Source organism: Neophocaena asiaeorientalis, unplaced genomic scaffold (genome assembly GCF_003031525.2).
Source record: "Neophocaena asiaeorientalis asiaeorientalis breed wild unplaced genomic scaffold, Neophocaena_asiaeorientalis_V1.1 scaffold114, whole genome shotgun sequence".
Taxonomy (NCBI): Eukaryota; Metazoa; Chordata; class Mammalia; order Artiodactyla; family Phocoenidae; genus Neophocaena; species Neophocaena asiaeorientalis.
In genome coordinates this window covers 7,927,651-7,951,002 of record NW_020173116.1, presented here as the reverse complement: position 1 = coordinate 7,951,002, position 23,352 = coordinate 7,927,651, and the positions used below count along the sequence as shown (strand labels likewise).

The window sequence follows — 23,352 nt, the reverse complement described above, 5'->3', positions numbered from 1 at the left end:
TGTCTCTTTCCCTCCTGTTGGAATAGAGACTGGGCCACAGAGTGCTGCGCCCAAGGTCAGGATCTTGATTGGTTTGGGCAAAGGCAAAGGCCTGGTTCGCAAAAGAAGGGAAAGCAGGGACTATTTGTACCCCGGTGTTCACAGCAGCATTACTCACAACACCCGAATGGCGGAAGGGACCCAAATCCCAATCGTCCACTGACGCCTGAACGGATAAGCAAAATGTGGTCTATACACGCAGTGGAGTATTATTCAGCCTTAAAAAGAAAGGTAATTCTGGGACTTCCCTGGTGGCCCAGTGGTTAAGGCTTCGCCTTCCAGTGCAGGGGGTGTGGGTTCCATCCCTGGTCAGGGAGCCAGGATCCCACACGCTTGGCAGACAAAAAACCAAAACATAAAACAGAAGCAACATTGTAACAAATTAAATGAAACATTTAAAAATGGTCCACATCCAAAAAATCTTTAAAAAAAAAAAGAAAGAAAAGGGAAGGAAATTCTGTCACATGCTACAACGTGGATGAACCTTGAGGACGTGATGCTAAGTGAAATAAGCCAGCCACAAAAAGATAAATACTGTAGGATTTCTCTTATAGGAGGTACCTAGAGTAGTCAAATTCACAGAGACAGAAAGTAGAATGGTGGTTGCCAGGGGCTGGGCGGGGGGATGGGAGGTTAGTTGTTCATGGGTACAGCGTTTCAGTTTGGGGTGATGGAAAAGTTCTGGAAATGGGTAGCGGTGATGGTGAACAATGTGAATGTGCTTAGCACTGCTGAACTGTCCACTTAAAAATGGTTAAGAAGATGGCAACTTCTACGTTACGTGTTTTTTACATAAGTTTTAAAAAGTAAAGGCCAAGCCCAGAGTCAAGAGCCAGGTGCCAGGAGAGAATCTACCAAAAGTTGGAACTGGAAATCAACTGCTAGCTCAGGGAGCATTTGTATGGTTAAATTAGATCCAGGATTGATGCAAAAGGAAGTCATGTTTCTCAGATTTGTCAACGACTTGAGGTGCTCTGAGTGTCCTTGTCCTCTGTGGGGCACCGCCCTCTGGGGCAGAACTGTGGGGCTTTGGATCTGTGATTGGTATGTGAGTTTTCAAGTTGCCTGGCCTTTCTCTTTTGTAAAATGGGGGAGACTTGCAGGTGTGTACATTTCCATCTTTTTCTGGAATATGTAGCTGACCAGAGGTTCTTCCCAGATTATCCCGGGAAAGGTCTTACACAATCGCCTTCATCACAGCATGCTTCCTGAGTAAGGGGAGAGCCCGGATGGGGCCGGGTCTCTGGCAGGGCCTGGGATCCAGGCTTCAGAGTTGATCGTCATGGGTGTGCTCCGGGCGACTGGGGCTAAGGGCTGAGAGCCCAGCGTTTGCTGGAGGATTGGAGTAAGGTGGGAATTGTTTTCCTGGTTTAAGAAGATGGTTCCTGCCCTCAGGGGGCTGATAGGTGGGAGGGGATTAAGTGTCCAATTACAATAGGAGATAGAGAGGAGGCAGAGGCAGAACTTCGGGAAACTACTTCTAGTTAGATGGGGGAGGCAGGAATCGGGAAGTGCTTTGTAGAAGAGGGAGCGGTTGATTCATCTTTCAAAAGACGTGTAGGGCAGGGATTGCAAACTCGGTTGCAGTGGGGACCTAGTGAGATCGGTAACTGGAGAGCTCCTGGCCTGTCTAAAAAGGCTGGCTGGTTCCGTGTCGCCAGATCTGTCCATTTTCAAGAGACTCTGTGTTTTAGTTGGGATGTACTTGGACTCGTAAGTAACAGATGTCCAATTAAGAACAGTTTATCATCTCACATGACAAGAAATCCAGAAGCAGGTTGTTCCATGGTATGTTCAACAGATTTGCATCACCAGGGCTCTGGCTTAGCTTGTGTCTCCCTTCCCACTACTCCCCCTGAAGGCTGCAGAATGGCTTCTGTAGCTCCAGGCATCATCTTGTGCTCTCACAAGACAGCAGTGTTCAAGGCAGAAAGGATAAATAAGGGTGAGGGATAAGAGAACATTGCTTCTTATATATTTTTCTCTCTTTTTATCAGGACATTCTTTCCATTTTGTTTTATTAGACAGAACTGGATCACAGGGTCTAGAAGACCCCTTCCAACTGCCGGTACCCTTTGAATACCGTGGCTTTGTCTAAAGAATTTTCAGCCTCAGGAATCCTATACCTCCAGGGTAGAATCCAGGAGACGTTTTTTTCCAGCCTCCTTTCAAATATTTGAATTTTTAGTTTTGGAATTTCCATTTAGTCCTTTATTGTTTTTTTATAGTTTCTGTTTCTCTATTGGGATTTCTTATTTGTTCATATTTAATATGAGCATATTTTCATTTACCATCTTGAGCATAGTCATAATAGCTGCTTTAAATCTTTGTAATTCTAACATCTGGAGCATCTAATTCACTACATGGAAAATTAAGTATGAAAGGGAACATTGACTGAGAAATGAGTCAAGAAATCATACCAAGTAAATACCAGGGCTCTTTGTCCTAGATCTCTAGGACATTTTCCAGAACTGTTCATGGAGAATCGCCTGCTGCTTGTGGCCTGGCTTCCCTACCTAACCTAGAACACTCACAGGGCTGTGCAGGTGAGGTGTCCTGGAGTTTAAGCTTCATGAGCTTTAAGGTCAATCGGTTTTTGACATTTAATAAAACTGTTTTCTGCTCAAACAGCCAGAGCCTGTTTCTGTTGCTGTGGCTTTCCACCATGGGGTGATGTGGTTCCTCCACTGGGGTGGACCCACTTGCCCTGAGCAGACACCAGGATGAAACGAGCGTTCCCTTCCTAGGGAGGAAGGGGAGCATGGCTCTTGGATAGGCAGCCAGCAGAGTCTATTGTAGCCAGAATACGGATGTTTATGTGAAATCTCCTGTTGGTAACTAATTCTGTTAGAAAACAAAACCCAAAAAACCCCCACTGTGAACCCATCTGCAGACTATTTGACTGTAGATAGAATATAGTTCTACTGGTTTGCAGCCCTGGGCATAGCCCTGGCTGTGGAGAGATTCGGGGGAAGCCAGGAGCAGCGAGAGTGGGGCTTCCTTTAAGGGGCCGAGTAGGAGATAAGACTGGACGTTTCGGGCCAGATCTTGGAGGACAGTGGGGGCCATTACAGGTGTAGTGAAGCTTCATTAATATTTGGCAAGACCAGGACAGGTGGTTGTTGTCGTTGTTGTGATTTAGATATAATTCATGCACCATATAATTCACCCTTTTAAAGTGTATGATTCAGTATGATTCACAGAGCTGTTCAACCACTATCTAATTCTGAAACATTTTCATCACCCGCAAAAAGAAACCTCAGACCTCAGCAGGCACTGCCCACTCCCCACTCCTCCCAGCCCCCTGGCAACCTCTAATCTACCTTCTGTCTCAGTGGACTTGCTTATTCTGGACATTTCATGTAAATGAAATGAGACAACATGTGACCTTTTGTGTCTGCTTCTTTTAGCATAATGTTTTCAAGGTTCATGCGTGTCGTAGCATTCCTTTTTACGGCCGAATAATATTGCATTTTATGGCTGTACCACATTATATCCATTCGTCAGTTGATGGGCACTTGGGTCGTTTCCACTTTTTGGCCCTTGTGAGCAACACTGCTGTGAACATTCGCACACAGGTGTTCACGGGGACATACGTGTTTAGTTCTCACTGGTATATGCTTAGGAGTGGAATTGCTGGGTAATACGGTGGCTCTATGTTTAACCTTTTGAAGGACTGCCAAACTATTTCCTGAAGCGGCTGCGTCACGTTACATTCCCACCAGCCATGTCTGAGGGTTCCAATTTCTCCACATCCTTGCCAACATCTGTTATTGTCCATCTCTTGATCATAGTCATACTAGTGGGTGTGAAGTGATATCTCCTTGTGGGTTTGGGTTTGCATTTCTCTAATGACGAAGCGTGTTGAGCACCTGTTCCTGTGCTTGTTGGCCGTTTGTATATCTTCTTTGAGGAAGTATCTGTTCAAATGCTTTGCTCGTTTTGTGATTGGATTGTTTGTCTTTTTTTGTTGAGTTGCAGTTCTTTTATATACTCTGGATATTAGACCCTTACCCGACGTGTGATTTGCAAATGTTTTCTCCCATTTTGTGGGTTATCTTTCCATTCTCTTGATGGTGGCCTTTGATGCGCAGAAGTTTTTAATTTTGATAAACTCTAATTTAGCTGTTGTTTTCTATTGCTGCCTATACCTTGATGTCAAACAAGACACCACTGCCTAGTCCAAGGTCATGAAGATGTTCCCTTATGTTTGTTTGTTTGTTTTCTATTTAGTTTATTTATTTTTGGCTACATTGGGTGTTTGCTGCACACGGGCTTTCTCTAGTTGCGGCGAGCGGGGCTACTCTTCTTTGCGGTGTGCGTGCTTCTCACTGCAGTGGCTTCTCTTGCTGAGGAGCACGGGCTCTAGGCGTGCGGGCTTCAATAGTTGTGGCTCACGGGCTCTAGGGTGCAGGCTCAGTAGTTGTGGCGCACGGGCTTAGTTGCTCCGCGGCATGTGGGATCTTCCTGGACCAGGGCTTAAACCCGTGTCCCCTGCATTGGCAGGCAGATTCTTAACCATTGCACCACCAGGGAAGTCCCTCCCTTACGTTTTATTCTGAGAATTCTATAGTTTTAGTGTTTCCATTTAGGTCTTCGATCCATTTTGAGTTGATTTTTGTATATGGTGCGAGATAGGGGTACAGCTTCAGTCTTTTGCGTGTGGATATCCACTTGTCCCAGGACCATTTGTTGAAAGACTACTCTTTCCCACAGTGAGTTATCTTGGCACCCTTGTGGAAAATCAGTTGACCATGGATGTACGAGTTTATTTCTGGACTCTCGGTTCTATTCCATTGATATATACGTGTGTGCGTGTGCGTGTGTGTGTGTGTGTGTGTATACACACACACATATTTGTCCTTATGCCAGTACTGCAAATTCTTGATTATGGTATCTTGTAGTAAGTTTTGAAATTGGGAAGTGTGAGTTCTCCAAGTTTGCTCTTTTCAAAATTGTTTTGGCTATCCTGGGTCTCTTGTATTTCCATATTAATTTTAGGATTGGCTTATTAGTCTCTTCAGAAATGACAGCTGGGCTTTCAGTAGTGATTGTGTCGAATCTGTAAGTGACTTTGAGTGTTACTGCCATCTTATTAATATTGAGTCTTCTGATCCATGAGCAGGAGATATCTGTCCGTTTATTTAGATCTTCTTTAATTTCTTTCAAGAATGTTTTTTTTTTTTTTTGGCGGTACGCAGGCCTCTCACTGTTGTGGCCTCTCCCATTGCGGAGCACAGGCTCTGGACGCACAGGCCCAGCGGCCATGGCTCACAGGCCTAGCCGCTCCGCGGCATGTGGGATCTTCCCGGACCGGGGCACGAACCCGTGTCCCCTGCGTCGGCAGGCGGACTCTTAACCACTGCGCCACCAGGGAAGCCCTCAAGAATGTTTTGTGGTTTTCAGTGTACAAGTCTTACACTTCTTTTGTTAAATTTATTCCTAATTATTTTATTCTTTTTGATACTATCGTAAGTGGAATTCTTTTCTTCGTTTTCTTTTCAGATCATTCCTTGCTTGTGTGTAGGCATACAACAGATTTTTGTGTATTGACCTTGTATCCTGCAACCTTGCTGAACTCGTTTATTAGCTCTAATAGTTTTTGGGTTTTTTTTTTTTTATGGCAAAGTTTGGTTTTGAAAGCAAACATATTGTTGTGCAACTAATTGCTTGCGAGAAATGACCTCATGTTTCTCTAACAAACATGTTTTGGCTGTGCTGGTGTAGGACTGGCCAGTAACCCAGTGCCAATCATACTGACTAGGCAGCAGTGCCTGGAGAAGAGCAGCTCCGTCAGTGAGATCAAAACACTTTGGAAGAGAAGTAAAACAGGTGTAGCTCCTTTCCCGCTAGTTTCCAAGACAATGTTGTTCCTTCTGACCTACTCATTCCATTCCCTGCCAGCTTCTATGATAGTTGTGTGGGAAGGGGAGAATATAACAGAATAAAAGACCCAGGCCAGTACATTCTTTGGATGTTTTTTAAGTGGGCGAGAAATTTAGCTCTCAGAACAAATTCATTTTGTTTTCATGAGCAGTGTCTTTGGACACTTTGTCCTTCCTCACTTGGTCACCATGCTTTTCCCTTTGTCCCCAGAGCTCCAGGATCGTAATTTCTCTTGGGCGAGCCCCGTTTTGTGAGTGGCTTTCCTTTCTGTCATTGCTTGCTTGCATCCTCTCTCCTCCCCCTTCTCAACCTTCCTTCCTTCCTCCCTCCCAGATAATATCTGTAAGGTAGCTTCTTGTAAAAAGAATAACACAAACCCAAAGATGACCAAGAAACTCACTAGCCAATGGAACCTGGTTTTATTTTTTCAAAAGTGCCCTACGTACCAAGTGCTGAAAATTCAAATACAAGAGAAAGGTACAAAGTGAAAAGCGAACGCCTCCCTCCCTGCCCACTCCCCACGGCCCCTTCCTCTCCCCAAGTGCTCCTTATTAACAGTTTCTCGTGATGATTTCCGGGAACAGAATTAATGCACAATCCACATAATATATGTTTTTATATTTACAGGTTGTATTTACACCATCTTTCTTCCGTCATTTCGGTATTCTTCTGAAATTGCCTCCAGTGGAGAGTTTCTCTTCTAAGAGTTTCCCAGCTCTCTCCCTGGGTGTCAGGAGAGGCCACAGCCCACACAGCACAAGTTGGACAGGGTTTTCTCCAGAGTCGAGGGGTCCGGGAGGTAGATGAGCCCCCAGGGTGTGAAAAGAAAACATTTACATTTTAACTCATCTTTTTAAAAAAACAGTTTTGTTGAGGCAAAATGGACATACATTAACCTATACACATTTAACGTGTACAACTTATACAGGAAACACAGGTATATACCCATAAAACTGTCACCACATCAAAAAATTATATCCGTTGTCCCCTGCCCTCCAAGTTTTCTTGTGCCTCTTTGTAATTAATTCATCTCTCTCCCCTTTTGTCTCTAAGAAACCACCGATCTACTTTTTGTCACTCCGGATTAGTTTGCATTTTCTGTAATTTTATATAAATGGAACCATGCAGTAGGTACTCTTTTTTTTTTTTTTTTTTCTGGTCTGGCTTCTTTCAATTACTTTGAAATTCTCATGTGCTATTGTATGTATCCATAGTTAATCCCTTTCAATAGCCGGGTGGTATTCTGTTGCCGGGCAGTACCACATTTTGTTCATCCAAGTCAAGTCTTGGCGGACATTTCGGTTGTTTTCACTTTGGGGGCTGTTAAAATAAAGCTGCTATAAACATGGTTATGCAAGTCTTTGTGGGGAGGTCCCTTAGGGTAAACATCTACAAGTGGATAGGCTGGGTCATATATATGTGTGTTTAAGTTGTTAAGACATTGCCAAACTATTTTTCTCCAAGTGGTCATACCATCTCCACCAGCAGTGAGGGGGAGTTCCAGTTGCTCCACATCTTCCCTACCACTTGGTATAGTCAGTCTTTTTAAGAAGTATGTAGCGGTAGCTCATTGTTTTAATTTGCATTTCCCTAAAACCTGATGATCTTTGCATAAGGCTTATTTGCCATCTGTATATCTTCTTTTTTTTTTTAATAAATTTATTTTATTTATTTATTTATCTTTGGCTGCCCTGGGTCTTCGTTGCTGCGCGTGGGCTTTAGTTGCAGCTAGTGGGGGCTACTTTTTGTTGCGGTGCACGGGCTTCTCTTGTTGCGGAGCACAGGCTGTAGGCGTGCGGGCTTCAGTAGCTGTGGCTTGCAGGCTCTAGAGCGCAGGCTCAGCAGTTGTGGTGCACAGGCTCAGTTGCTCCGTGGCACGTGGGGTCCTTCCATTTTGTTGCGGTGCACGGGCTTCTCTTGTTGCGGAGCACAGGCTGTAGGCATGCGGGCTTCAGTAGCTGTGGCTTGCAGGCTCTAGAGCGCAGGCTCAGCAGTTGTGGTGCACAGGCTCAGTTGCTCCGTGGCACGTGGGATCCTTCCGGACCAGGGCTCAAACCGGTGTCCCCTGCATCAGCAGGCGGATTCTTAACCACTGCGCCAGCAAGGAAGCCCCATATAGTTTGTGCTTTTAACATCATATTTAAGAAATATTTGTGAAATGTGTGTTACTGAGATCTTTTCCTATTTTCTTCTAAAAGTTTTATAATTTGGCTTTATAATTTATAATTAAAATAAGTTTTATAACTTATAATTAGCCTTTCATTTAGGTCAGTGATCCATTTCCAGTTAATAATGTTTATGGTGTAATTTAAAATTAATTTTTTTTACATATGGCTATCCAGTTGTTCCAACACCATTTGCTGAAAAGATTATCCTTTCTGAATTGAATTACCTTGGCACCTTTATCAGAAGTCAGTTGATCATGTGTGTGTGGGTCTGTTTCTGAACTCTATTCTGTTTCATTGATTTTTATGTCTTGATTACTGTAGCTTTATAAGTGTTGAAATCATATCGTTTGAATTCTTCAACTTTGTTCTTTTTCAAAGTTGTTTTGGTTCTTCTAGGTCCTTTGCATAAAAACAAAACAAAAAAATACCACTGCAGTCTTAATTGGGATTGTACTGAATCTATAGACCAATTTGGGGGAAATTGACAGTAGTAAGTCCTCCAATCCATAAACATGGGATATCCTTCCATTTATTTGAATCTTCTTTAGTTTCTTTCAACATTTCAGTATACAAGTCTTGCAATTCTTCTGCTAAATTTATTCCTAAAGTCCTTTGCATAAAAACAAAACAAAAAAATACCACTGCAGTCTTAATTGGGATTGTACTGAATCTATAGATAAATTTGGGGGAAATTGACAGTAGTAAGTCCTCCAATCCATAAACATGGGATATCCTTCCATTTATTTGAATCTTCTTTAGTTTCTTTCAACATTTCAGTATACAAGTCTTGCAATTCTTCTGCTAAATTTATTCCTAAATGTTATTATTATTATTATTTTTTTTTTTTTTTTTGCGGTACGCGGGCCTCTCACTGCTGTGGCCTCTCCCACCGCGGAGCACCGGCTCCGGACGCGCAGGCTCAGCGGCCACGGCTCACGGGCCCAGCCGCTCCGCGGCATGTGGGATCCTTCCAGACCGGGGCACGAACCCGCATCCCCTGCATCGGCAGGCGGACTCCCAACCACTGCAACACCAGGGAAGCCCATAAATATTGTATTTTTTTGATGCTATTGTAAATGGAATTGTTTTCTTAATTTCATTTTCAAATTATTAATTTCTAGTGTACTGATATACACTTGGTTTTTGCAGACTGGCCTTGTATCCTACAATCTTAATAAACTTGTACTTTGCTGATAATTTTTATCAGGAATGTATATTGGATTTTGAGATGATTATATGGTTTTTCTTCTTCAGTCTCTTAATATGGGGAATTACACTGACTGATTTTCGAATGTTTATTCCTTCATCCTTGCATTCTGGAATAAATCCTATTTGGTCATAATATATTAATTTTTTATGTATTGTTGGATTCAGCTTGGTAAATTTTTGCTGAGAACTCTTACATTTATGTGCATGAAGGATATTCGTCTGTGCTTTTCTCTTTCTGGTTCTGGTATCAGAGTAATGCTGGTTTCATAGAATATGTTAAGAAATATTCCCTCCTCCTCAATTTTCTGGAAGAGTTTGTGTAGAACTGGTATTATTTCTTCCTTAAATGTTTGGTAAAAATAGCCAGTGAAGCCATCTGAGCTTTGTTTCATGTGGGAAGATTTTAAACTACAAATCTGATTTTTAAAAATACATATATGGTTATTTATGATGTCTGTTTCTTCTTAAGTAAGCTTTGTTAGTTTGTGTCCATTCATCTTAATTGTCAAATTTATTGATATAGACTTTTTCATAATATTCTCTTATTATCCTTTTAAAAAATTTATTTATTTTTATTTTATTTTTGGCTGCATTAGGTGCGTGGGCTTCAGTAGTTGTGGCTCGTGGGCTCTAGAGCGCAGGCTCAGTAGTTGTGGCACGTGGGCTTAGTTGCTCCGAGACATGTGGGATCTTCCCTGACCAGGGCTTGAACCCGTGTCCCCTGCACTGGCAAACGGATTCTTAACCACTGAGCCACCAGGGAAGTCCTTATTATCCTTTTAATGTCTGTTGAATCGATGATGGTCTCTTTCACATTCTGATATTGGTAATTTGTGTTTCTCTCTACTTCCTGATCAGTCAGGTCACAGGTTTATCAACTTTATTGATCTTCTCAAAGAACTAGCTTTTGGTTTCATTTATTTTCCTTACAGTTTTTTGTTTCTATGTCACTGATTTCTGCTCTTACCTTTATTTCCTTTCTTCTGCTTGTTTTGGGTTTGATTTGCTTCCTTCCCCATCGCTCCCCCCCACCCAGTTTCTTAAGTTGGAAACTTAGATCACTGTAGCTCATGTTAACTTCTGTTTTTAATATGTTATATCACATACATAACATATTAGTATCACTGTGCAATTACATAGCTTATAAATGTGTATTTGTTGGAGGTATAACTTAAAAAATTTTAATGACAGGTATGTACCATCAAAAAAGTTTGCAGACCAGCAGACCTAAATGAGAAGGAAATCCAGAAAAGAGGGGATATATGTATATGTAGAGCTGATTCCCTTTGCTGTACAGTATAAACTGACACAATATTGTAAAGCAACTATACTCCAGTTAAAAAAAAAAAGTTTGGAGAGCAGCAAAAGCATTCTTTGATTGGAGCTCTGGGCAGACTCATTATTAGAAATTTTGAGCAGCCGCATATCATGGGAACACAGGGATGCATGATTGGTGATGGCGTGTAGGATGGGGTGGATGGAGTGGAGTCAGGGTGTCCGAAAGTCACTCCCTTGGCAAAACCCTGCAGCAGCATTGGAGTGGCATCAGGACACAGGTGGAACTGGGCAGTCAGATGCCCAGTTCTCACCTGAGGGGCCAGCACTGAGCACCAAGGATTGTTTTCAGTTAGCAGCAATTATGTATGTGAAACACCTGGTGTACAGGGGACACTCAAAATGATAGCTGTTATCAGAACAAAAATGTACTTCTTTATAAATCGGAGATCATTAGAGAAACTGAAGGAACTAAGCAGCACAAATGTTCTAAATACTGTCTGCACCTCTTAATTTTTGTAGTTCTGTTTTGGCCATTTATCTCTCAGCCTGTTCTCAGCTGGTTGGTTTTTGTTTTTCTTTTTGTTTCCTCGCATGGTTTTCAAGCAGTCAAAAACCCCTTAGTTCTATAAGATCCGGTTGACGCTTTCTACTCTTCGCAGTCTTACGAGGAGTTGTCCTCCCTTCACCTGATCTGTCTCCCATGGTGGGCAGGGCAGTCTCCAGCTGGAGTGGCAGGAAGCAATCCATCCAGAGCCCCTAGAGCCTCCCGGACTGGAGGCCCAGCCTGTGGACAGTGGCCCCTCAGGGCTCCACATGGCCTTATTATTCGTGGATCACACACGTGCAAGGAGCACTTACGTGCCAGGCCCAGGGCCCACTCTGTGCTCACGTGTGGGTGCCCTTCACTTCTGAACCTCACAGGGCAGGTGCCTCTATCCCCAGGCCCCAAGAGTCAGGCCGGGATCCAGGTCTGCCGCCCCAGCACCCTGGTGCCGCGAGAGTGTTGTGTGGACCCACATGGGCAGGAAGACACGTTGAGGACCACCCGGGAGATGCCCACCCGGCATCAGCTCCCTCGGAACTGTGAACTGTCGTTGGCTCAGCACGGCCCCTCCAGAGCCCTCAACAGGAACACGACAATAACAGTAATTCAGCTTCATAATTGATCCTCATTTTTGAAACATGTTATTGTCTGTGGTGATGATAAAAGTAGTTTCATTAAGAATAATAGCTAACATTTCTAGAGAGCTCGTGCCAGGCACTGAGCACAGGGCTTTGCCAGTCTCATTCAGTCACCACAACCATCCAACAAGTAGATAGTATTATTTTTCCATTTTACAGATAATTAGGGGGCTGGAAAGCCTGAGCTTCATACTCTCTGTATGGAGTGCACAGTTTCCTATGTGGTCAGCCTGACCCCCCAGTCCAGCTCATTTTATCTTTTTCTCTGTCTTGCTCTCTGTGCTCCGGCCTCACTGACTTTCTTTCCCCCACCCCCATCTGTCCTCCTGCTGCAGGGCCTTTGCATGTGCCGGTTTCTCCACCCAGGATCTCTCTTCCCTCCTCCCAGCAACTCCCTGGCTTTTGCCTTCTTCACTCCACCTCTTCCTTGGGCTCACACGGCCTCTCTAGCATTGCCTCCCGAGGCAGGTCTGCACTGCCCCCCTCTCCCACCCCACATCCAGCCCCGCCTTCCTCTACTCCCACTATCCCTTTCCCACTCTTTGTGGCTCTGGTTATAGCTGATGTGTCGATACTTTGATTCATATTGTCTCTCCCGATGGGCTGTGAGCCCCAGAGCTCAGGGACCATGTCTTTGCTCGTTTTTGTTTTAGCCTTCACTTGCGTCCCTGGCAGCTCCATGAGCCGAGTACACAGTAGGACGCGGACTATATCCGTTGAATGAGTGGCCATGTCTCCGGGACCGTGTGTGTTTCCCACAGCAGACGTCAGCATCTCTCCCCACCAGGCCCTCTGAAACCCCGCGGTCAGTCAGCTGGGGAGCTGCCTGTCTGCTCCTCCAAGGTCAGGACACGGGGTCCGCGGGCCCCGTGGGGACCAGCACGCGTGCTTTACCCCAGCTCAGCGGGCATCTCCCTGGACCTTTGACTCTGGCCCACCACCTGTACAGCCGGGTCACAGGGTGCCCTCCATGAGCTGCTGGGCTCGGGTAGCTTTGATCTCCCAGGACACACGTAGAATAGTACTGGTACAGGATTTTTTTTCAACTCCCAGGTGGTCGTGACGTGCGGCCAGGCTGAGAAAGGCTGGGAGACAGGCTGGGAGCCCTGGGAGTGATGCTGGCCTGGGGCTGCCTTCCTTTCATTCCTGCCTCTCCCCCGCCTGCATTATCAGCCAGAGCAAGTGAGGATGGGCCCCAGGGTGCCGCTCTGGTGTGAGGGCCACGGCTTTCCTTAGCGCAGGGGTTTCCGAACTTGGCTGGTATTAGAATCACTTGGGACTTCTTAACAATTCCAGAGCCCAGGCCACACCCACCCTAATTAAACCACAGTCACGGCGGGGGGGACACAGGTGGCAGCAATATTTGAAGCTGCTCCCTAAGTGATTCCAAACTGTGCAGACAAGTCTGAGAACCACTGCCTTAGGTTCTTAGCTGGGCCCCTGATCCAGAACAGACAGCAGACACCACCTTCCCTTAGACTGTCTGCTGCCCAAGGTGCTGTGTGTGGATACCTTTTCTTCTGTTGTTGTTGTTGTGTTTTGGGGGTTTGGGGTTTTGTTTTTTTGGCTGCATTGGGTCTTCGTTGCTGCGTGCGGTCTTTCTCTAGTCGTGGTGAGCGGGGGCTACTCTTTGTTGTGGTGCATGGGCTTCTCATTGCGGTGGCTTCTCTTGTTGCGGAGCACGGGCTCAGTAGTTGTGGTGCACAGGCTTAGTTGCTCCACGGCATGTGGGATCTTCCCGGACCAGGGCTCGAACCCATGTCCCCTGCATTGGCAGGAGGATTCTTAAGCACTGCGCCACCAGGGAAGTCCCTGGTGTCTTCTGTTTCATTTTATTCCAGAGGTCAGGAGCATTCCCCAAACTGCAGGTTCCAAAGTGAGAGAGAACCGGTGGGCCATGCATTCAGGGACGTTACTGGGACGTCTTTGGTTGAGTCTGAATCAGTCTCAAATTCTTGCTTTTGAAACTTGAGAGGGTAGTTTGCTGCTGCCTTCCTGAGACACACTGAAGGGGCCTTGCATCCTTAAAAACAACTCAAGAGGGCTTCCCTGGTGGCACAGTGGTTGAGAGTCCGCCTGCCAATGCAGGGGACATGGGTTCGTGCCCCGGTCCGGGAAGATCCCACATGCCACGGAGCGGCTGAGCCCGTGAGCCATGGCCGCTGAGCCTGCGCGTCCGGAGCCTGTGCTCCACAACGGGAGAGGCCACAACAGTGAGAGGCCCGCGTACCGCACAAAAACAAACAAACAAACAAAAAAAAACCTCAAGAATGTGTACTAAAGTAGCAAAGTGAGGAAGTAGCTGCCTGGAGGTGAGACATAATAGCCTGGCCTCCAGCAGCCACCCTGGGCTGCCAGGTGGTCTTGAGAAGGAGAGGCACCTGCTGAGAACGGTGGAGCAGCAACGTCACCCAGGGTCCCACAGATCAGTCAGGTCCCCACTGTGTGGCCGCCCACTCCAGGCTTCTTTTTCATCAGAGAGAAATAAAACTCTAGCTTATTAAGCCCAGGTGGGTTTTTTGTTTCGGGGGGGGGACTTTTTGTTATTTGCAGCTGAATCTAATTCTAGCAGATACCATGGGTTCAGTGGTTTGGCTCAATGTAGGTCTGTCCTACACACAGGGCCTGGGATGCTCAACGGTGTTAGGTGACACGGGGCAGTGGTGTGAGTTACGGAGGGCAGGGGAGAGGAGAGGTGGCCTGGGGACGGCATCACCTGCCCTGCACACACCCTCAGCTCGTGGATCAGCAGACCAGGGGCCGACAGAGCCTCTGTGTGTGTGTGTGAATGGGTGGTGTGTGCACACATCTGTGTGGTGGGGCGTGTTGGTACGTGTGTGGGGATGTGTGTGAGTAGCGTGGTGTGTGGTGAGGGGAGTGTGTGGAGGGGTGGGTGCCCGCTGCGTTACATACAGCGAGGTAGGCAGGGAGGCTCTAGGGCCCCGTGGGGAGGGCCTGAGCTCCGGGGGAATGGCAAGAAAAGGGAAAACAAGGGGCCAGCAGGGTGGGTTGCCCAGCAGAGAAGGAACAAGAAGATTAGGAAGAAAGCGGGCAGCGCAGGTCTGGGGGGGAGCCAGGGGGCGTGAGAGGCCGGAGCGGCAGCGAGCGGGTCTGGGTCGGGGCGCATCAGGGTCCCACCGCCGGGGCGGTGCTCTGTGGGGAAGCCGTGAGAGGCTCTGTCCCGTGCTCATGCTGTAGTTGGGGCAGTGAAACGTGCGTGTTCTTGAAATGTGGGCTGGGTAGGATTTTGTGTTTCTACCGCACACTCGGATCATCCCTCTGATAACGTCTCCTTCGCCCTTCCTCCTAGCCCCGCAGAGGGGTGGGTCTGTGGGCTGGGCGCCGGGCCCCTCTCCTCCAGGTCTCTGCAGGGCTCTTCCGCCCGCCCGTAGCATCGCCCTGCGTCACCCTGACCCCTTTCCTTCCCCGCCACTTACACACCCGGGCACGGTATGTTTATTTTTCGTGAGCGTTTTCTGTTTCCCCACGAAACCTTCAGCTGCATGACACCAGAACTTTAATCGCCTGCTGTTCACTTGCTGTTTGTTGACTGAATAACAATTTTAAATGACTAGAGCTAGAGCTGATTGACTAAAGCCCGTGATGTAGAACAAGTTTCAATTTAAATACAAGAGTGCTGAGGGGAGTTAAGTAATCAGAGTTGGGAGGATAAGAAACCATACGATTTTAAGCCTCCCCTAAATGTTGTGAGCCCCACCCACGCTCGGGTGTGTGATGGGTCGGTAGCTTGCGTTCCTTTGGGAACCAGCACCCCCGTTACAGCTGACGGGGACTCCGCCTGCTGTGGCACTGAGGGGTCTCAGACGGTGTCAGAGAATCAGGACCCAGTCAGATGGCGCCTGCAACACCCAGAATGCTCCTTAGCAACTCGATTTGGGGGCGGGGAGAAGGAGGACAAGGACAGATGTCTGAAGACTCTGCTCCCCTAAGGCCCAGGATGGGACCTGGTGGGTGTGAAGAAGGGGTGAGCAGGCCCGGGCAGGGGGCTGGCATGGCCAGTGCTGAGGAGGGTTCTCAGGATGTGCATGGTTATCCCATTCAGTGGGAATGGTGCGAGGAGAGTGGGTTATGTGACGTAAAGCTGCTCCGGAGTCGCAGATGGAAAAGTCACCTTTATTTCAGACCTGATGCCTTTCTTCCCCTGACTTCCCCCGAAGCCTCAGTTCCATCCCAGGAGAGCTTTCAGATTCACAGTTAATAAACAGAGCCCAGATGCGCGGGGCTGTTGGCGCTGCCATTGGACACGGCCCAGGGGATCACCTCAGATGACCGTGCTGTGGGCGTAGAGGAGCTGAGTTCGCGAGACTTTTCTTCTGTGTCAGCTCTCCAGAAAACCCTCCTTCGGGCAAACCGTGCTCAGGAAAAGCTGAGCACGTGGCCTACTTACAGGCAGCGTTAATTACGGGCTCTCGGTGCCTGTCCTCACTTAACCAACTTCCCGGGCTGTCGGATGGGGACTGATTGACCCCGAGGTGACCCAGGCCCCTTTCTCTGACCGCTCCTGACACCTTAACCCCGGGTGGAGCGGGCATGTGGAGTAATCACCAGGGAGGCGCAGGGAGAGGAGCCGAGGCCAGGCTGGGCCTCTGGCCGGTGGGGTCTGCACTGCTGCTGTCACGGGGCTTCAGAGGCACCTGCGGGGGCTGCCGTGGGGAGCCGGGTCCAAGGCTGTGGGCAGGATGTCGCTGCCCCGCTGGGTTGATTCTCTTGCTACACCGTCTTCCCCTCCCTGGCAAGGTCACCGGCCGCCCACACTGTCCCCCATGGCTCAGGCTCAGGGAAACAGTCCTCTCTCATTGTGTTCTGCAGCCTTCATTTTTCCCAGCTAATTTGTGTAGCGGGCAAGGGGTAGCATTACCCTTCTCGGACTTGTTAAGCTGCCCAAGAGGAAAAAAATAAACAAACAAGAAGGTTTTTCCTCCTCCCAGAGTCTCATTACTACTTGGGTGAGCCTCGACCCGTATACGTTTCCAGAGAGAGACACTCGATGCCGACCGGCCCAAGGCTCGTCCCTGGACGGGACTCAGACCCTCCGCCGGCCGTTCCACCGTCTGCTGGCTCTGCAGCCACACGGGACCGTTGCCGAGACACCTCAGCTCGTTGAGGACGCCCTGTTTCTTGCCTTGGGTCGCTGGATGTGCCAGGCTCTTTCATGCTCTTTGTCATTTCTGTCCCTTTGCCGGGCGTGTGCTTCCCACCTGCCGTTCCGCCTCCCCCAGCCCCCAGTTAATTTCCCCTTCCCTGAGTAGGCTCCATACCTTTCCCTGGCTTAGATTTTTGCGGGAACACACTCTCTTGTATTTGTTTATCTGCCTGGCTCCTCTCCCTCCTAGACTTGAGCTCCCTGAGGTCAGGGGTTCTACTGGGTCACCTTTTTGTCTTTGGTGACATGGTGGGGTCCATCGAGGGGGGCCCTCAGGTGGGAAGGTTCAAGCCTGAGCTGCTCATACGCTCCTGGCCCAGCTTCCACACTCTCGATTCCCACAACTCACCCGCTGTCAGATCCCTCATTTGCCTTCTCAGCACTGCCAGCTTGTGACGTTTTTCCAGTTTCCCTCTTAGTCATGTACTGCTTGGTCAGGTTTGTGTAGGATGCTCTCCATTCATGTGTTCATTCATTCATCATCCATCCATCCATCCATCAGCTCCCTCCACACACTGGCCACTCCTCTAGGCTCTGGGTGTGCAGGGATGAACAGCACAGACCTAGTCCCTGTCCTTGTGGAATTTACATTCTAATGGGGAAAGACAAGCAAAAAGCAATCAAGTCAGTACATAAGATGATGTGGAGGGGTGAGAGGGTGGAGACGTGGGCGCTGCCCCCCGCTGAGGCTGTGGACGCCGCAGTGCAGGAGAGCACGTGGAGCGCAGTGCAGAGGTGCAGCCGTCTCTGGGAAATATGCTCCACCGCGTTGCCTGTTATTTCTCTGTTCTCCCGGTTCAGAAAATATCCTTAAATAGCCTGACAGGAGAAAAGGCCCTCAGTCTGTAAGGTTTTTCCCCTTTGCTGATGTGGTCAGAGTATCGTTCACGTCTTGTTAAGAGAGAATGTCCTCGAAGCTCGAGCTTGCTGAGAAGATGCGTCCTGGGCTGCAAGGAGGGGCCCTGGCAGGGACGGTGGACCTGGGAGTGCCTAGACGTTGCCGCCAAGGCACTGCTGAGCCCACAGTAGGTGCAGAGCTGGCCTCAGCCCTTGGTGGCAGAGAGCCCAGGGCCGCGGAGCCTGGTGTCTCCTGAGTCTTGCTGTCTCGAGGCCTCTGGTTCAGGACTTGGCATCTGGCTCAGCTCGTGGCAGCTCAGTGCCCCAACGGCTGCCTGGTGGAGATGGTCACTGTGCCGTCCTCCCTGGTCCCTTGCACGTCAAGGTGGCCATAGCTTGAAGACGGGAGAATGAATGTCCAGGTTCCCAAAGTGCCAGCAAGTATCTGAAACCACTGGTGTCTTCACCGCTCCAGATAACACCCGTGCTGCCCGAGGATGGGGCTACCCACCCCGCTTGTGGGCGCAGTGTGGCCTGTCCTGCTATGCCCTCCCTAACCCCCCACCCTTCCTTGGCCTGACAGATGCGGACACGAGCTTGTGGTGCCCCTCGCTGCAAGAGGTCACGGCCGCGTTCCACAGACTGGGTACCCACAGCCCTGCTTTGCAGCCCCCGGGGCCCCTCCAGCACGATGGGAGGTGAGTACCTCCCCCACCTCGGTGTCCTTCCTCATGCGGTCCACAGCCACTGAAAGCAGTTCAGACCCATCTAATCGTGTACATTAAATATGTGTAGTACCAATTACACCTCAGGAAAAATGTAAAAAACAAAACAAAACAAGATATTACCCCACAAATAGACTCTTCTAAACATATATCCATGCTAGGAAACACTAAAGTATTTCCTTTTCTGTAAATGTCATATGCCATAATATTTTAAATTATGTGTCTCAGTTCCCTGACCAGGGATCGAACCCGGGCCACAGCAGTGAAAGCCCGGAGTCCTAACCACTAGGCCACCAGGGCACTCCCAAATTATGTGCATTTTTTGAGGTTAAAAATAAGAAGATACCAAGCTCAGGCTCTAGCCCAAACGGTGAAGCACAGAGTCTGAGGGAATCCCAGCACACAGGTACCCCTGAGTATGGTTGCGTACCACGAATGAACGGCGTGTGACGCAACCTCGAGGCAGGGACGAGCCAGGCACGGCTGAGTCTTGCCGCTCTGACTGGCATTTGTTCCCGCCCCTTCCTGACTCAGCTCTCGCCGCCCCTCCTCTCCTAAGACGTGTCCCAATCTCTTTGGTCTGTCTCCAAGCCCCTCCTGGCACATTACCTAATATCAGCTCATGGCCAGCAAGGCACAATTTTACATGTAATTTCCACAGTGCTCCACTTTGTGTCATGGGTGCCCCCTTTGTGCCCTGGGCAGCGATGCTAATTTGTCCCCACCCTCTAGGGACAGAGCCGGATGATACATAGACGACTCGTTTTGGGTGAATGGGTTGTAAAGGTGTCAGTTACAGTACATCCAAACTCTGTGTTGAGAGTTCTTTGAGCAGTTGGTTTGAGAACCCCAGACAGGCTGCGCCTGCCGACAAGCCCTCAGGGCGCCGTGGTGGGTGGGTGTTTCTCTAGGGGAAGGCCAAAGCTTTCTTAAGAACCTGTTCCACGACTGTGTTTGGTAATTGTCTGCCAAAGCAAACCAGACCAAACCACACTTGCTGTGCTGCCAATACCCTGCCATGTGCCAGCCTGCCGTGGGCGACAGGGAGCGGGAGATGAAGCTTCGCGCGCTGGCCTGCCGCTCACCCCCTGCTGTGCGGCCCGGTTCCTAACAGGCCTCGGACCTGTACCGGCCCAGGGCTTGGGGACCCCTGCTCTAGACTATTCAGGGAACACCAAGAACATTCTGGTATCTCTTCCACCAAGGGTGTGACGTCCTTCACGGTTACATGGGCCACAAGAGAATCTTCAGGGCAGGCAGTCTTCTCTCTATCGTCCTCCTTGGAGGCTCGTCCCGTGTCAGTTGGTTCCACGTCGAGTGCTTCTCTGTTGACCTCTCGGGATGTCACCATCTAAGGCTCCGCTGGCCGAACAGGTGCCCTGGGGCTCCTCTAGGGTACCCACAAGCCTTGCAGTGGCCAAGACTGGAAATGAGGGCACACGTGGGCGCACGGGTTGGCTTGGCTGGCTTGCTCGTTGCTGTGAGAAAGACAGGTCTTTCACCAGTTGTCCCTAATCTCAGATTTCCTTAAAACTCATCACCATCTCATTGAATGCTTCAGGATTTCCTTCCAGAAGGGAACAGCCCTGCTGCTGCTGGACCATATGCGCATCGTCTGATTTCTGCCAAGTGGACAGCATCTATTCCTCTTCATTGCATTGACCTCGGTCTCGCAGAGCCCAGATGACGGGTCTGGTTTGGTCTGGCGGTGCAGGCCTGAGGAGAGCACCCTGCCTGCAGCCCCCGTGGTGGGGCACCCGACACACTGCTGGGCTCTCGGTTATGGTGGCGGCAGTGCTTGTAGCTTCCCTTACAGTCTTCCCTCAGAGAAGGTGCAGAGGGTCACTTTATTATTTTTTCGAACAGTAATAGGGGAAAACAAATAGAGAAACTGACATACTTCTCTTAAGAGTGTAGAACAATGTCACTGCAGCCCAAACTCCAGCTCCTGGCTGTTGGCCAAGGGCCGAGAGCCCTAACTCCGCCAAGCCTGTGTTGAGGCTGGGAGGCAGGGGTGGGATGAAGCTGCTTTGCAGGTGGAGTCTGGTGGTGGGACCCTCAACTTGCCCTTCACCTGCTGAGGCCTCTGGGAGAGGAATGGGCTTATTAGGCTATGAATTCCTCTTCTCCGAGGTGGAGGCCTGGGGATGAGCTGATGCCGCGTCCCAGAACAGCAGTCACGATGCCGACGTCCCAGTCGAGCCTCAGAAAGGCAGGCCGGGGACGAGGACCCTGATTTGTTTCCTGCTGTTCCCAGCAGAGGTGGCACAGGGGAGGCTGTTCCCCTGTCCACTTGGGAAGGCTGGTCTTCCTTCCCAGCAAAGAGAGGCCTCTCGTCATAGCCACACTTCCCCTGCCCAGCTCTGAGAAGACGCATCACCAGCGCACATTTTCTACACTCCTCCTCCCACTGGCAGCACCAAACTGTCTGAAAGCCCGCTCCTCTTGGGCAGAGTCACAAAGTCGGCTCTGAGGCTGCCCCCACCCTTCGGGAGATCTGAAAACATTCCCACCCATGCTTGCATGGCCCCGTGCGTGCTCACGGGCTGGTACAAACCAGAACTCCCCTGCACACACTGACGCAGGCCCAGCGTGTGCCCAGATGCGTGAGTGCCAGCCGTACCCATTCGTACTCTGGCCCTAATAAATGCTAAAACCTGGAAGAATGTCTGATCCCAATCCTGTCCCGCACCCCCTCCCAACTTTGGTTTGTTGACACCAATTTCCCGGGTGCCTAGAGGTGGGTTTCTTTTTTGCCCCTCTGAGAAGCAGCACCAAGAAGTAAAGAAGAGCAGAGCCTTTGGGAACTGTGGCCGGGGGCGGGGGGGCTACACGGGAGGCTGTTATTGTTGACAGTGTTGTCGTCATCATCGGCGTCTTCACTTACAGAGAGTCCGCTGTTATCAGGAACTCCAGGCCAGTTAGTAAGAGTGGAGGAGTGGAAGAGACAGCAAAGGGAGCCTTGTCACACAGTCACCTTACTCATTTGAAACCAACAATATACACTTGCCCAGAGAAAGAGCGTCATTTAGTGAGGGTGCCCCCAATCAGTGTCTCCTCCAGGGAGCGTGTGCCTGGGAGGCTTGTGCAGAGGGTGGTGTGGCTCTGCTGTCGGCTAGCGCCTCTCTCCCTGTAGGACTCTCGCCACCCTGAGTGTGACTCTGGTCTTTAAAGAGGGTGTTTTCAATACGACCCTGGCCTCTAACTTCATCCAGGCTGTTTCCTCTCTAGGGGGAAACTGGCCATGCCGGGCTTGTCCATGGACAGCATGGTAGTGGGACATCTTTGGAGGGGTTCCCGAGGACCACTTATACTCTAATTTCACCTTACTTGCAGATACTTTGGAGTCTAACCTGACGTAAGCTACAAAATAGTGTCCTTTTCAGTGCGTGAGCAGACTCACCATAACTGTGTGGACACAGAGTGCTTTTAAGGAAGACTTTTGGGGGTCAGTGGAGAATGATTTTCTGTTTTCCAGGTCCCAGAAAACTAAAGCTGGAGGCCTTCCTGGAGCGGCAGCATTGGGGAGCCAGCCCCCAAGAGGCCCCGGTGACCCCGCACCTCCTGGCATCCATCCCCTTGTGCAGCTCTCTGTCACCCCAGGTCAGGCTGGCCCGTGTGGCCTGGAGAAATCAGCAGAAGCGATGTCACCTCCAAGGTTAGGTTATGAAAGGCTGCAACCTCCGTCTCAGACGGGCATCTCCTCTCTCTCACGTCACTCGCTTCAGGGGAAGCCGGGGCAAGTTGCAGAGCCCTGTGGCGAGGCCTGCACGGCAAGGACTGAGGCCAGTGACCCCTGAGTGAGCTGGGAAGCAGCTCCTCCCGCCCAGTCAAGCCTAAGCTGACAGCAGTGCCCCCACCAACGTCTTGGGGGCAGCCTCCCAAGAGACCCAGAGCCAGACGCGCCCCCCTTCCCCGCCCCTCCACGCTGCCTCTGGATTCTTGACCCTCAGAAACTGCACAGAATCATACATATCTGTTGTGTTTAAGCCTCTACATTTGGGGGTCATTTGTTACGCAGCAGTGGGTGACCAGCACGCACAGGGCATCAGGGTCCCAGGCTGAATGGATCATCCACAGGCTCTCTGTCGTTCTTCAGCAAGTGCGGGCTCCCTCTCTGCCTCACTTCTCCCCTTGCGCCCATCTCCTCCAGTTTCCTTTCCTTTGTTTTTGTCTTACCTCAGCGAGCTTAAAAGTGAGGCTAGCCTGAGCCAGACTGAGCAGCAGGACACCCCCCAGGAGACGGCCTTGGACAGCAGCCTGAGCTACATCTGTAAGGTGAGCCCCACCCATCCCTCTGCTCGCAGTCCACACCTGTTCAGCATCCAGTTCAGTGAGTACTGCTGAGCATCATCGCAGGCACCGTGCCGACGGCCGGGAGGGATGCCACAGGAGCCCGTGCCCACCACGCCTGCGCCTGCGCCTGCCCCCGACAACCCCAGGGGGCCTCGACTCCAGGCCTCACCATTTTTCTCAGTTCCTTCCCAGCGGGGCCCAGGGCTCACAGTGCCAGGGAGGCACCCCTGCCCTAGCGCTCTCTCTGCTCTCCAGTTCCTGATGCTGTGCGTGCTGGCCCAGCCAGGAGCCTACACCGATGGGAGCCTCTTGGGCCTGATTGAGCTGCTGTGCCGAGCCGGCTTGGACGTGGGGCTCCGCCTGCTGCCCAAGACCGACCTCCAGCAGCTCCTGCTTCTGCTCCTGGACAGCATCCAGGAGTGGCCGGGGAAGGTACGGCGGACCCCTGAGCCCGAGCCCAAGCCCCCAGCCTCACCGCGAATGCTCTCTCACGGCCCCTAGAGTGCCCCAGGTGGGGACAGCGCTGCTCCCTCCCTTACCTGGCCTCCAGGACCCACCCTCTTTCTCT

General features: G+C 49.9%; 1 protein-coding gene across 1 annotated transcript in view; it reads left to right on the top strand.

Annotated features, from left to right (window-relative positions):
- Positions 1-23,352, top strand: part of FAM178B (family with sequence similarity 178 member B) — a 96,717-nt gene that overhangs the window by 34,553 nt on the left and 38,812 nt on the right. The window contains 3 exon segments of the mRNA XM_024743967.1: positions 18,347-18,465; positions 22,677-22,766; positions 23,040-23,216. Coding sequence (XP_024599735.1) covers positions 18,347-18,465; positions 22,677-22,766; positions 23,040-23,216 — 386 coding nt within the window.